This window comes from Bufo gargarizans, chromosome 8, assembly GCF_014858855.1.
Source record: "Bufo gargarizans isolate SCDJY-AF-19 chromosome 8, ASM1485885v1, whole genome shotgun sequence".
NCBI classification, from domain to species: domain Eukaryota; kingdom Metazoa; phylum Chordata; class Amphibia; order Anura; family Bufonidae; genus Bufo; species Bufo gargarizans.
Window position 1 is genome coordinate 76,894,224 of NC_058087.1, and position 14,982 is coordinate 76,909,205.

The 14,982-nt window shown below is 43.8% G+C and overlaps 1 protein-coding gene across 1 annotated transcript in view; it reads right to left on the bottom strand.

Annotated features, from left to right (window-relative positions):
• LOC122945874 (aldehyde oxidase-like) overlaps positions 1-14,982 on the bottom strand; it is a 177,635-nt gene that overhangs the window by 141,527 nt on the left and 21,126 nt on the right. The window contains exons 5-9 of the mRNA XM_044305144.1: positions 12,749-12,875; positions 9,534-9,595; positions 2,913-3,035; positions 2,577-2,657; positions 740-881 (exon numbers count right to left, since the gene is read on the bottom strand). Coding sequence (XP_044161079.1) covers positions 740-881; positions 2,577-2,657; positions 2,913-3,035; positions 9,534-9,595; positions 12,749-12,875 — 535 coding nt within the window. The remainder of the gene's footprint in view (positions 1-739; positions 882-2,576; positions 2,658-2,912; positions 3,036-9,533; positions 9,596-12,748; positions 12,876-14,982) is intronic.

Sequence of the window (14,982 nt, forward strand, 5' to 3'; positions counted from 1 at the left end):
GATCATCCATCCACCCCCCTTGTACTTGTTCCGCTACTTGCGCCCATCCTGTGGCGCGTGATCCTGCGAGACCTGTGACCACCCGCAGCGGGTCTCGCAGGTTCTGCACCGCAGGACTGGATTGCGCAGTGAAGCGACTGAACTCATGCCCGCGCAGCCCGCAAGTAGTGGATCAGCGGAACAAGTACAAGGGGGGGTGAGGGGGGATGATCTGTGGTGGGTTGCCCACGTCCAATCAATATTAAAGGGCCCTGGAATAGCAAAATAAAAAAATGCTACCAGCATAACATTCGGGGCACTGGACAAAACATCCGGGGCTCAAGCCCCGAATGTTTTGACCTAACGACGCCCCTGACTGGTATCATTTGCTAATTGGTAATATTCCACCCTTTTCATACCAGTGAGGTCAGATATTGCTTTTATAACAATTATTAATATTAATTAGCAATATCTATCCTTTATCAACTTCTCAGAACCTGGTTACTATCTATCATTTTATCAGCATGTTTAATCCAAAAGTTTCATTGTCAGTTGCGGATGTTAAGAATCAATATGGCTGCATTTCCTCCTCTTTTAGGTGGGAAGCCTTTTTAATATCAGTTGTGACTGGAGTTAATATTTTAATAATTCCAAGCACAAAATGTTTTTTCCCTTATATTTTCCAAGGACAATGAGACTTTCTGTAGACAGACAACTTCATAATGTAAACTATCATTTTCATCTTTTGCTTTCTGCCTACCTACTGCAGTGTTCCCCACCACAAGTGGAGCTTTTGGGTGTAGTACTTTTAAGTGTAGTAGCTCCTGCAGACTGGCTGGTGAGAAGCAGGTAATGCGCTCTCCTCGGAATATCAGCTCACTCTTGTTTTCATTGTCCATTAACTGCAGGTGAGAGAACAGAATATATGTAACAACATTTTTTGTCATACTCCCAGCATTTCCTACTGTAGAGCTAATGAATATCTTAGTGAACGACACTCCCAAATTTTAACTTCATTAATTTTAACTTTTTTATGGCAGGTGCTGAATTTGAGTGCTATACGTTGGTCTGTACACCACCCAAGATGGATGGTTTGCAGAATTTAGGCTACTTTCACACTTGCGTTCGGTGCTCCGCTTGTGAGTTCCGTTTGAAGGCTCTCACAAGCGGCCCCAAACGGATCCGTCCAGCCCTAATGCATTCTGAGTGGATGCAAATACGCTCAGAATGCATCAGTCTGGCTCCGTCTGTCCTCCGCTCCGCTCAGCAGGCGGACACCCAAACGCTGCTTGCAGCGTTCGGATGTCCGCCTGGCCGTGGGGAGGCAAACGGATCCGTCCAGACTTACAATGTAAGTCAATGGGGACGGATCAGTTTGAAGTTGACACAGTATAGCTCAATTTTCAAACGGATCCGTCCCCCATTGACTTTCAAACGGATCCGTTTGCACTATCATGAACAAAAAAACAACAACATTTTTTATTTATTTTTTGTTCATGGTAATGCAAACGGATCCGTTCTGAACGGATCTAAGCGTTTGCATTATAGGTGCGGATCCGTCTGTGCAGATACCAGACGGATCCGCACTTAAACGCAGGTGTGAAAGTAGCCTTAGCTGTATTGTATAACTTCCTGCTATAATACTTACTGGAAATGTACAAATAAGGCCTCATGCACACGACCGTTGTGTGCATCCGTGGCCGTTATGAAGGGGTTAATTGTACTATCATATCCCCCTGTAAGAGATCAGGGGCTGCCAGGCAGCAGGGGGCAGACCCCCCTCCCTCCCCAGTTTAAATTTCATCGGTGGCAGTGTGCGCCCCCTCCCTCCCTCTATTGTAATGATAACATTGGTGGCACAGTGTGCGCCCCCCCTCCCTCCCTCTATTGTAATGATAACATTGGTGGCACAGTGTGCGCCCCCCCCCCTCCCTCTATTGTAATAATAGCATTGGTGGCACAGTGTGCGGCCCCCCCTCCCTCCCTCTATTGCATTAACATTGGTAGCAGTACTTTTAGTCCGGCTGCCTCACGGCGTGCGCTGCCGTGCTGCCGCCAGAACTCCGCCCCGCCCCCATTATAGTCAATGGGGACAGAGAGGCAGTCTGGGGGCACACGTGAACTAGCAGCAGGACGGATCCGACAGGCTGTTCACCTGCTGGAGTCCCCTGAGCAGATTGATATACAGTTTTGTAGGAAAAGATTCAGTAAAACTTGTAATTTATATATTTATAGCTTTGCTTTTTCCACCTCCTGTGAAGAGCTATCAGTACAGGAGGGAGGAGTTCAGTGATTGATGGTAGTGAATACCCCTCCTCCCTGTACCGATAGATATTCAGAGGGCTGCTGATATTAATGTAAAAATTACAAGTTTTACTGCTGGACCTTTTCCATCAAAACTATATATGAATCTGCTCTCAGCTCCTCCTGCTCTATACCATGCTGCCTGCAGATTGCACGGCAATTTCTGGGGACAGTTCTTCTTTAAACTATAATATTAAGCAGGTGGTGAAAATCTTTAATTTAGTTTTTACACAGTTCACAGGCATTCAATCTTAACATAAAATTTTACTGCGATTGATAGAAATGTTTCTTACTAGTAGTTCGGGTGGAAAGATCAGTTCTTGTGTCGGATCAAGAGGCAAAAAGTTGTCTTCTTTAAACAGTCCAGTGCAAACCTACAAGAAATAAGTAAGCAAATACAAATTATGGCTGACTTCTACCTTATTACAAGACAAAGCAGAGGTGAAGTTCATTGCTAATACAAGAACAAGCCGATTCCATCTGTTCTGTTGCTACTTCTGTCTCTGGTCTGTTTGAGACTGAAGAATGAATATGAAAATATTCTGATCTACTGACTCCATGCAAAGCAATAAAAACACTAGTTGTAACTTCATCAGCCTGTATACACATCTAAATAATGAAAAACTCACATCTCCATGGGCAGAATCATGGGCATCATTCAGTCCGTTGACTCCATTTTCTCCATTACTTTTGCTTGTGTCGCCATCGACATAACATGTTCCATTCTCTTTCAGCTGACAGCAATCCTCTCTCTTTTTAAAACAAAGTTATGTAATTTACAATATGGAAAATTGCATTCTGTACTAATAGTAATATAGGTTGTCAGTGGCGTCGCTACAGGGGGGCGAGGGGGGGCAATTGCCCCCCCCAGGTCATTCCTTGCCCCCCCGGGTGCCCCCCCGCTGATTCGCTGAATATCTCTGAGTCTAGCGCTAATCGCTGCTTGCTGCGCCGGCCGCCCGCACTAAAAGTACACACACTGACAGAGAAGAGAACACACAGATACGTAACATACAGTCAGTGCCAGTCCGTCGGCTATGGAGTGGAGTCACATGACAGATGGGGTGGTGCCGTGGTGGGGGCGGCGTTTGGACCCAGCGGACTCGCGGAGGCAGAGCGTGCAGGGCGCAGGCTGGGAGTGTGGCAGCCGCAGAGACGAGTTGACGACTTGACGTCACGGTCGTCAACACGTAAAGCTGCGCTGCTGCGTGCCTGCCCGCCCGCGCAAACGGACTTTGCAAATTGCTGCCGCCTGCCAGTGAGTACCTTGCCTTCCCTTCATGTTCTGCGTTCTCTCTGCTCCTGCTAAAAAGTTTTTAAAAAATGTACCCCTATACCCCCACTACCTCGCCTCATGGCCTGCCCTCCCATCTACTTGGTTTGCGCCCAGACCCTCCTCAACCTATCCCTGATGATATGGTTACCCCTATAACTTAGGGTATAATTGGTAGTACATTATACAAGGGTAATATGCCGCCTGCCAGTGAGTGCCTTGCCTTGCCTTCATGTTCTGACTCTGAGTTCTCTCTGCTCCTGCTAAAAAGTTTAAAAAAAAAAATGTACCCCTATACCCCCACTACCTCGCCTCATGGCCTGCCCTCCCTCCTGCTTGGTTTGCGCCCAGCCCCTCCTCAACCTGTCCTTGATGATATGGTTACCCCTATAACTTAGTTATATTACCCCTGTATAATGTACCCTGATACCCCTTAGTTATAATATAACCCATAATGTCCCCTGACTGATACCCCTCAGTTATATAACTGAGGGTAATCAGGGTACATTATACATGGGGGTAATATAACCAAGGGGTATCGGGGTACATTATACAGGGGGTAATATAACTTATATTACCACTGTATAATGCCTGACAGGCCTCCTGAGTAACTTATATTACCCTTGTATAATTATGTACCAGGATACCTCTTAGTTATATGATTTCAGCGGGGTTATATAACTAAGGGGTATCAGGGTACGTTATTATACATGGGTAATATAACTCAGGAGGCCTATCGGGCATTATACGGTGGTAATATAGCTTACATTAACTCTGTATAATGTCCCATGATAGCCCTCCTCAGTTATATTACCCTTGTATAATGTACCCTGATACCCCTCAGTTATGTTACCCCTGCATAATGTACCCTGATATCCCTTAGTTATATAATATAACTAAGGGGTATCAGGGTACATTATTATACAGGGGTGATATAACTCAGGAGGCCTATCAGGCATTATACGGTTGCAATATAGCTTACATTTTATCCTGTATAATGTCCCATGATAGCCCTCCTCAGTTATATTACCCCTGTGTAATGTACCCTGATATCCCTTAGTTATATAATATAACTAAGGGGTATCAGGGTGCATTATACAGGGGTAACCTAACTGAGGAGTGCTATCCTATCAGGGACGTAATACAGGGGTAATGTAAGCTGTATTACCTCTTTATAATGTCTGATAGCCCTCCTCAGTTATATTATACCCAATGTACCCTGATACCCCTTAATTATATTACCCCGGCATCAGGGGCGTAGCTGCAGGGGAAGCGGCTGCTTTAGTATTTTTCAGTAGTATGATTAGCTGGCGAAAATTATTAGTGCCCCCCCATTTTTTTTTTTTTTTTTTTTTTTTAATTTAATAAATTTTTATTGATATACAAAAGATTTGTTTACATAATACATAACAAATAGATCATTCCCCATCCTTCTCCCCCCCCCGCCCCCCCCCCCCACCCTGCAGGAAAAAAGAAAAAAGGAGAAAAAAAAAAAACAAAAAAAAAAAAACAAGTTTTTGTACGTAAAATTTATAAATAGATCAATAAATTAATTAATTAAATTAGTTGTTCTTATCCCAATCTTTCCAAACTGCAGCCCATTTTAAATAGGATCCTCTTTGGTTGTACATTATCCTCTCGTAGCTCTTCACTTTCTCAACCAGACCCAACCAATTGTTACAGTCTGGAGGAGAAGAGCAGAACCATGATCTAGAAATAAGAAGTCTGGCCAAAAACATTACCTTGGTCAGAAGTTGGCGTTTTATAGGCTGGTAATTAACCTCTGATAGGTCTCCCAGGACCCATATCCTGGGGGACGAAGGAACTACAATGTTAAGTTTACGAGCCAAATTGGTTTGGACCGCTCTCCAATAACTGCTCAGCATTGGGCAACCCCAAAACAGATGTACATGATCTGCCTCGGTGTTGCCACAACGTGGGCAGTCAGAGGAGGCTCTGTATCCTCTCCTGTGTAGCCAAATGGGTGTCACATATATTTTGTGAAGAATATTGAATTGTACAACAATGTGATTAAAATTGTGTGAAACTAATTTTAAATTTTCCCCTATGTTGTCCCAATCTAGAGGGCCCACCTCTGAAAGTGCCCCCCCATTTTTGACTGTGTATCTTCTGTGCCCCCCCTATATATTGATCCTAGAGTCGCCACTGTAGGTTGTACAGTTATGATGTCTGTTTTACTACAAATCCACTGGTTCTGAGCACAAGATGACCTGTCGCATCCTCCACATGCAGTCGCCTTTACCTTGATGTAGGCCAATAACTCCACATATTCAGTGCCCCCCCCCCCCCCATCCCCAACTCTGTACCATTACCTTTGATGTCCAGGATGCTCGAGGCCTTGTACTGTCAAGGGGATGGCTATCAGAGTTCAAAATAGTAAAACACAGTCATCTGACACTGCCCAGTCAGCACACACAGTAGTTCAATCCGTCCTGGAGTTTGACAGTACATGGCCAGAATAGCATATCAGGTGTCAAAACTAATGCAATCAATTGCTCGGGATCAGGTAGGGTGGAGGGGGGGGTAAAGGAAGGAAAATACTCCTCAAATCTGTGGAGCAGCAGATACATTAAAGGAAAAGGCAGTTGCTACTAGTGTGCAGTGACCGGCAGGGGGAGAGTTAGGAAGAGGGGAGTGGCAGTTGTGGCACTGACCAGAGCGATGGTTCACATGGCTGTCCTCATTCCAAAAGCCCCAGAGGTCAGGCAGTGAATGAAGGTTGCACCTTTTCTTCCCTTGGGGGACACCTTGTGTAGTGTCCCACTAGGTAAATGTGGGCACTACACAAGGGTCAATATGGCCACGTTATTTTCCACCTCCTGTGGAACATGGTCATTGTATTTTATATGATGTTTTTATAGGTTCTTCCTGTTATCTGTGTATCAGGCCTGTTAGGGGTAGTTCCTCCTCCTAGACAGTAGAGGGAGCTAGGGAACCCCTAGTGTATATATAGTTAGGCACAGACAGGAAAGAGTCAGTGCAGCGCAGTATAATCCAGGAGGCTAGTGAGTGCAGTCTAGCCTGCCTGAGGGTCCTGAGTAAAGAAGCTCAGAAGCTGCCACCAGGAGAAGGGTTTCCCTTCTGAGAGAAACTAAGTTCCTACAAAGTACAGTGCAGAGCAAAAAGGTATTCCAGCCGAACCAGAGAGCTGAAGGGCAGAAGTATCTATTTAAAGCAAGGAGACATATGCTTGAGGAAGTTTTCCCTAACCAAGGATAAAGCCAGCAATAGGGCATACGGGCCTTGGGATAAGGACAGACAGGATTTTGAGGAAAGTGCAGCCTGATCTGTAAGTGTTTAACCCTCTGAGTATCTTGCAAGAACATTGTGCCTGCCAATTGATGTAAAGCCTGCATGTTACTACCTCTTATATATGGAACTTTGACCAAAGACTGTATATAGTTAACCGTTTCAGTAAACAGAAGTTTTAATTCACCACAACATCGTGTTTCTCAATTATTCCTACCATAAATCGGTGTGCCACCATTACCAGCACTGGCATCACAAATTTAAAGGGATCTTGCCACCGGCACATTAAAAACACCTGCAACATCCAGGGCACCTCACCTACCATCAGGCCTGGTCCCTATACACAGAGAGTGCCCCAGAGGACCCCTGTGCCAGCCTCTCCATCAATGCTGTACGTCTGCCCAGGGTATATAAAAGACTGAGTACTATAACCACCCTCGGTTAGTAACTACCCCTGTGACCTCACCATTTGCCTCACCCTGCAGGGCTGCGTACTGCACTTGGACCTTTAGGGACTCCTGCCTGGTGGGGATTGGGGTGCTATTTATGTTTGGAAGATGAGTGCAGCATAGGAGGGCAGATGTAGGCAAGGATGGTGGATGACAATGGAGCAAACAAAGTCTCTCTTTACTGAATAGATAATAGGAGTTGCAGTACATATAGCAGCAATATGCACAGTTCTGAGGTATATCACAGAATAGACTTTTCCCAATAGCTGTAAATAGGCAGTAGCAATGATGGTAGTTGTCCTCCCTGAGTTTCACTCAAAGTTCACTTACGCATCTTCCCAAATAGCCACAGGCATGCAATTCCATTCTCATTAAAGGGGCATTCTGGCTAGAAAAAGTTATCCCCTATCCATAGGATAGGGGATAACCATTAGATTGGCGGGGGTCCTACCACTGGGACCCCAAGATCATGAAAACTGTGGCACCGTACCCCATGGAGCCCTCCTGAATTGGACAGAGTGGCTGGCTGTAAATGCGCACCGCAGTACCATTCATTTCTATGGGAGTGCTGGAGTTAGTCGAGTCCCAAAGAAATAAATGGAGCAGCTGCATGCATTTCTGACCAGCCACACAGTCCATTTCATGAATATTCCTTTAACAAATTTTTCAATTCTCAGGCTTTGCGGTGCAGATCTTAGAACCGGATGGTCATCCATCTCTAAGTGTGGTGAGCACCAAAGCAATAAATCCTTCTACAAGCATTAAAGTCTTATTGCCATAAACGTGCAATACCTTACAGTCTGACTTAAGATGTGGTTCTAAACCTTCTGTAAAATGTCCGTTCTCTTTCTCTCAGGCACAGTCTATCAATTAAGTAGTTCTCTGTCAGCTTTCAGTCTAAGGGTCCAGTCACACGTCCTTGGAGTATTGTGGATCCGCAATACACCCGGCCGGCACCCCCATAGAACTGCTTATTCTTGTCCACAATAGGCAGGCACGCTCCGGAAATGCGGATGTGGACAGCACACAGTGTGCTGTCCGCATCCATTCCTGCCCCATAGAGAACGAATGCGGAACGGATGCAGACCCATTCTGCTAACATGTGAATTGACCCTTAGGGATGAAGATTCCCTGGTTCAGGCTTCTCTTCAGGTCTACGTCCCAGAAGCTCAGACATGCATGTGTTGCCTCTAGCTGTGATCATCAAAGACTCTAACTAGAGGGTGGGGTCATCTCATCACTCTGGAAACTGGGTACGATTACCCGTGTTAACTATTTGTTTCCCTTACATAACCATTTGGATATACATAGTGCATAAGGAAATAAGTACTTCAACAGTAAATCATAACTTTTAATTCTGTAGCATAAGGTTAACTCTTTAGCATTAAATTAACCCTTGCAGTGGACCCTCTAACTTCCTTTTCTTTGGAGCACTTTTGATAAGGTTGCATCTTTATCTGTAGAAATCTCAGAGATGAAAGTTCTCTGAGTTCGGGCCTAGCTCTGAAGAGCTTGCACATGGAGGTCTTTACTGTAGCACATCTAAGATCAGAATCCCTGTACTAACCAGGGGGTGGACACAGGTCCATCTCCTGGCAATCTAAGAGGGTGAGCCAATGTTGTTAACCCATAACTGTCCATACAATGATACTGGGTATACAAATACAACAAATCACAATATTTCACTTAAAAGAGTTGTCTCATCATGTTGTTACTACGGAAATAGCATAGCACAGCAAGCTATGCTGTTTCGTAGTTCGTGAAACAAGATAGCACAGCAAGCTATGTTTCACGTAGCCCCAATGCACTGCAATGAGAGCTACTGAAACAGCTCAGCACCAGTCCGCTGCACTGTTTCCAGGCCACCTGGTGGTTGGGGTTTACTCTCATCTCGCCTTACTAACAGCAAGGTGAGACAGCCCCTACAACATTACATCAATTAACCCTTTGCAGTAACTCTGTTCTGGGGTACTGCACATGTGACATACACGGCTGGTTCTAGATTTGTTAAAGAGACTGTCATGTACTGTGTGATGTCCGATTTCCATTTCTTACCCCATTCATGGTATAACTCTGTTAAATGGACAGATGATTGTATTTCCAGTTATGCCAAAGTAACATTCATTTAGATGTTGAATGCATATTTCTGTGGAATTATATTGAATAGTTTCACTGCCCTAGACTAAAGACATGGCAGGTTTAGAGCAAATGAGAAAAAGAAAGCTCTAGGAGGGTGGTGAAACTGCTTCTTTACTTACGTTACAGAAGGTTCTGCAGCCGTCCACTATTGGTCGATATCCAGTACAGCGGCACAGATTACCTAACAAGTAAAGTAAAGAAATAAAACCGGCTAGAATATTTTCAAGATCAGGTCACTTGTCCCTTATAAAATAAATATCTGGCAGAGTTCCAGTGTCCATAAGGGAAGCTAGATACCATCTTTAACGTTTATAAGGCAGCCAGCGCCTAGTGTGCCATTTAATCCAGTTCTATAAAATGCAGCGGTCATAAAGCAACCCTGCACGTAATCGGATAAAGCCTTGTGTAGTTGCAATACAGGTCTTGAACTCAAGCAGATGATATTGAAGGAAACTTGACAGTAGATTCATACTGCCCTAAGCACAGACAGAATGGAATAGTGACAAGCTCTCACAATACAAAGCGCTAAGCTTTATCCCTGAGCCGTCATGTACATTTCTGTAGCGCTGCTGGTTTTAGCTATTGAGTGACTGCTGCAGTCCACAAGATTGCATCCCTCCTAATGTACTTCTTTGGACTGTAGCTGTGGCTTGATACTTAATGTTAATATCACTACAAACGTTTGTAGTGTAGCCCATGCCTAATTCTGAAATTCTGCAGTGTTTCTAAGAAAACATAGTGTGACATTTATTAAAATAGGCATTTTACTCGCCGGTCTTAATCCATCTCTCGCTGGTGTTAGATACGCCATAATTATTAAGAATCGCATGTCTCTTAATAATTTTGTAAGATCTGTGCAGGCCTGTGGGACAAAACTGAAATCTATGCCAGCAAGAGAGCCAGTGTATGTTTCAGGTATAATTTACCCGAGTTTCCTGGCGTAGATTATAATAAATGTGTTGGCCTGTCTATGCCCAACCCAGCACAGCTCACTTTTTGTTTGTGAGGCAGGGACATGCCTCATGGTCGTTAGGGGAGATATATGGCAGGATTTGCTGTGTCTTCCCTCAAAATCGCCAGGTCTGAAGAAAGACCAGGTGCAGTAATCACCTGGGGATAAAGGAATCCTCAGAATGAGAGGGGGTGGGGACTTGCACACAGAAGGCTGGAGTGGCTCTGTGTGGTCTGAGCCGAGAGGGCTGAGAGACCTCTATCTCCAAGGAGACATTGTTGTGGGAGCAGCCAGGAGGCTGTGGGACATTGGCTGACAAAGCCGCATGGGTTCACAGGGTGTGGACTGTGACTTAGGTGAGTCAGGAACGTCATGTTTAGTTAGAGCCCAGCCGGGCAGGTGTTTATTTTGTATTTATGTTTGGTTTGCTGAGGCGCAATAAATGCACTGTTTGGACCTGAAAACTGGTGTCCTGAAGCCGTATCTGTGAGAATGACCCCGAAGAAGAGCTAAACCCCCACAGTTAAAGTAGCGACCCTGGGTGCTAAACCCCCCAAAAGGTCAGAAAAGCATGTTCAAGCAGCACGTGTGCTAAACTTTGAAACATTTTAACATAAATGTCCCCCAAAGTTTTAAAAGGAGACAATTTTACTCCTTTTGACTTGACTGGATTGACAGGTCTCTCCCTATATGCGGCCTGTCAATCAAGTCCAGTTGGATGGGGAGAAGATAGAGGGTAGCCGCTCAGCGAATAGCATTTTGTAATGAGGGAACTTGTCAGTCTGTCATTCTGTACCTGATAAGGGCAAAAAAATAAAATTATATGAAAAATAAAAAATAATTCAAATGATGGGGACCAGAAAATTCTTTGTAAAAGTATATTTGTTGTTTTATCTCATTTTTTGTTATATTTTAGCTGTTACAATAGCTGTTGAAGGGGTTCTCTGGGGGAACAAATTGATAACCTATCCTCTTGTAAGACCCAGCACCACCACCAATCAGCTGTTTGAAGAGTCCTCACAGAATCCCAAGCCAAGTGCTGTACAGTATGTTACAAAGAAACTATTAGTGACGAGCAAAGCAAGCTTCAGAGCCTAGATCCGAAGTCTCTTCGGTCAAAACTTTGTTTGAATACTGTACGAAGATTCGCCTCCGTACAGCTGCTCCTAGGCTTCGTGACCGATGTACACGGCATCACATGGTCTTGAAGAGCCTAAGTGCTCACGGAGTGCTGTGGCCTCTTCAAACAGCTGATCGGTGGGGGTGCTGGGAGTCAGATTTCTGCCGATCTTATATTGATGACCTATCCTTAGGAAAATCCTGGATAACTGCTTTAAGAGTGACAAAGAAGCAAAATGCCTGTAAGGAACTAAAAGGAGGGCCCCCTAGGATAGGGAGTTCCCGTGTACAAAATGGAGAAGGCTACATGGTGGCCGTGTACAGATGTGCATTCCTTATTGAGCTTTAACTATCGGGTGACAGCTGCAGTGTACAAGTCAGTCGACTGCTTTAGACTACTTTTGTAGCTCGACAGTTAGGCTACTTTCACATATGCGTTTTTTTATGTCCTATTTTGGAATCCAGCATAGGATCTCAAAATCACAGCAAGATGCTTCTGTTTGAATAATACAACCGGCTGCATTCGTTCAGAATGGATCTGGTTGTATTAGGTTGAAAATGAACATGCTGGCACTGAAACCACTGTAAGTCAATGTCTGAAAAAAACGGATCCGGCACCAGTGACTTACATGGTTTTTGGTGCTGGATCCGGCATGTTCAGTTTCCCATGCCTCACACAAAAATGCTGCTTGCAGCGGTTTTGTACCCGGCATGGGAACACAACAAACCAGAACGAAATGCATTCCGGCGCACTTCGTTCTGGTTTGTTCAGAACATTGACAATGAATGGGGACAAAACTGAAGCATTTTCCTCCGGTTTTGAGATCCTCTGCCGGGTCTCAACACTGGAAAGGAAAACGCAGATGTGAAAGTAGACTTAATATCAATTAAAAGTGCCACAAAAAGGTGTAGAGCCAGCTAAAAAAAAAAAATTGTATACGACTTCTCATGTAATTGATCAGGGAAGATCTGCAGTTATCCGTTATCTGTAGCTGACTCTCTAATACACAGTACAAACTGAGCACCAAATCTGGTCAGCATCACAAGAATAGTAGGCTGTATCTGCCTTCACTTGTGCATTTCTATCAACTGAGTGTGAACAAGTGATTAAAGAGAAGGGAGTTTAGCCAATGACGCCCCTCACCATCGCTCAGTACTCGCCGTCGACACATTCTGGTTGTTTTCCTGTACAATGGATAATTGACCTTTACATAGTAGGAACAAAAGTCAGATGATACCATGAAGTCCATTCAGTTGTCATACCTCCCAGTGCTTCATTTATCTGCTGCATGGTGGGTTGAGGGTGGTTCCTTATCAGACTGTACATAGACATCACCATCCCAGGAGTACAGAAACCACACTGAGAGCCATGAGCTTTTGCGATCCTTTCCTGCAGGTGATACTTATCATGAAATGACTAACGCTAGAATAAAACTGCAACTAAAGAGCGTTAATATACAAAATGTCACACACAAAATCTAAATGCACAATAGTAAAAAACATAAAAGAACCTTGTGAAAAATACAAGCTTACTGTAGAATGTTTTACCCTAGGTTCACCTTTGAACACAATTCCATAGTTCAGGGATGGCTAACCTGCGGCTCTCCAGCTGTTGCAAAACTACAACTCCCAGCATGCCCGAACAGCCTACAGCTATCAGCCTACAACAGGGCATGGTGGGAATTGTAGTCTTACAACAGCTGGAGATCCACAGGTTGGCCATCCCTGCCATAGTTTAACCGGGAGCTTCACAAAACTCTGACTTACTTTGCGAATCATTTTCTTCACCTATGTACGCCGGACCGATGAAATACTGATCCATACAATTTACAATTACACAGTCGGCTAGGTTCCTTTAAGTTTGATGATTTTTGCACAGAACTTGCACTGGTTATTTAAACTGTACACCAGACACAGTAGAATCATCTCATATTTTAGAAAAGAAAAAGAAAAAACATCCCAGAATGTGGTGTCTCTAACAGGATTTTATGAAATAGATAAAAGTAGCGGAATGCAAAGTAAAAGGACCAATAGCAAAAATAAATGTATGTCCTCTCAAGAGCTGATTGACATGGTCACACTTGTAATCACCCAAGACAGGTAGTCCTGGTGCACCAGGTAAATTACTAAATAATTAATGAACGGGCTGGTGGGCCCAGGCTCTGATACCATAATGGGCCCCAAAGATCTAAGAGAAAACCCTGTTTGACTGTCTTTGGAGCCAGTCACTTTCCATTAAGGTTTATTTCTGTGATTCAAAACCCATTACATTTTATTAATGATAAAGAGGTTGGGCCTCGAGAATAATTTCCAGTGGTGAGCCCTAAGAGCCCCAGTCCGACACTGCTGCTCGATGTCATGAAACGGGGCCTGACACTTGGGAATACACCCTAATGTATTGTTTTGCCCATTAGCTTAAATTGGGTCTCATTACAATCAATGGGGCCTGGCTTTTCCCCCGTTGATTGAGGTTGCTGTTTTTTTTTTTTAACACTTTTAACGCGCCAGGTGTAAATTCGTGTGTTCCTGGCAGAAAAAAAATATATAGTCAATTTAAACTGACAAGTTGCAAAAATCTCTACAACAAATCTGTTGTGTGTGAATCAAGCCTTGAAAATCTGTGTTGAGTTTAGTGCTTTCTGATAAATTAAATACATGCATTTGCCAAAGTCCTCTGAACATAACAGTAAGTAATGATTAACTGATCGTGACTTGCATATTTTTTCATGGACTGGTTACAGGTAAAGGGAGTAAAACAAAAAAAAAGTAAATATAGTAGGCTAGGTTTTCTATATTTGATGATTACATTCTAGAGGATCATCTGAAAAGGTCCCCTGAAGCTGCATGCTGCTGTTGCCTATGACCACTGTTAAAGAGGACCTGTCACCACCCTGACATGCTCATTTTAATTGCTACATGCGTTCCCCATGTAATAACAGTTCTGAAGCATCTAGTCTTATGACTATGTTGCTCCATTCCTTTATTATTTCTACTAGAAGTTATGCATTAATTGCTATTAAGCTTCAGTAAGGGTACAAAGGGGAGGTAACCAGTTGGGGGGGAGGGGGGGGGGGAACCTGCACAAACTCATTTTATCCAGTCAGTGCTGCCATTTTCAGTCTGTGCAGGTACACCCCCCCCCCCCAATTGGTTACCTCCCCTCTGTGCCCTTGCTGAAGACTAATAGCAATTCATTCATAACTTCTAGTAGAAATAATAAAGGAATGGCACAACATACAGGTCCTTCTAAAAAAAATTAGCATATTGTGATAAAGTTCATTATTTTCTGTAATGTACTGATAAACAGACTTTCATTACACACAACTGAAGCAGTTCAAGCCTTTTATTGTTTTAATATTGATGATTTTGGCATACAGCTCATGAAAACCCCAAATTCCTATCTCAGAAAATTAGCATATTTCATCCGACCAATAAAAGAAAAGTGTTTTTAATACAAAAAAGTCAACCTTCAAATAATTATGTTCAGTTCTGCACTC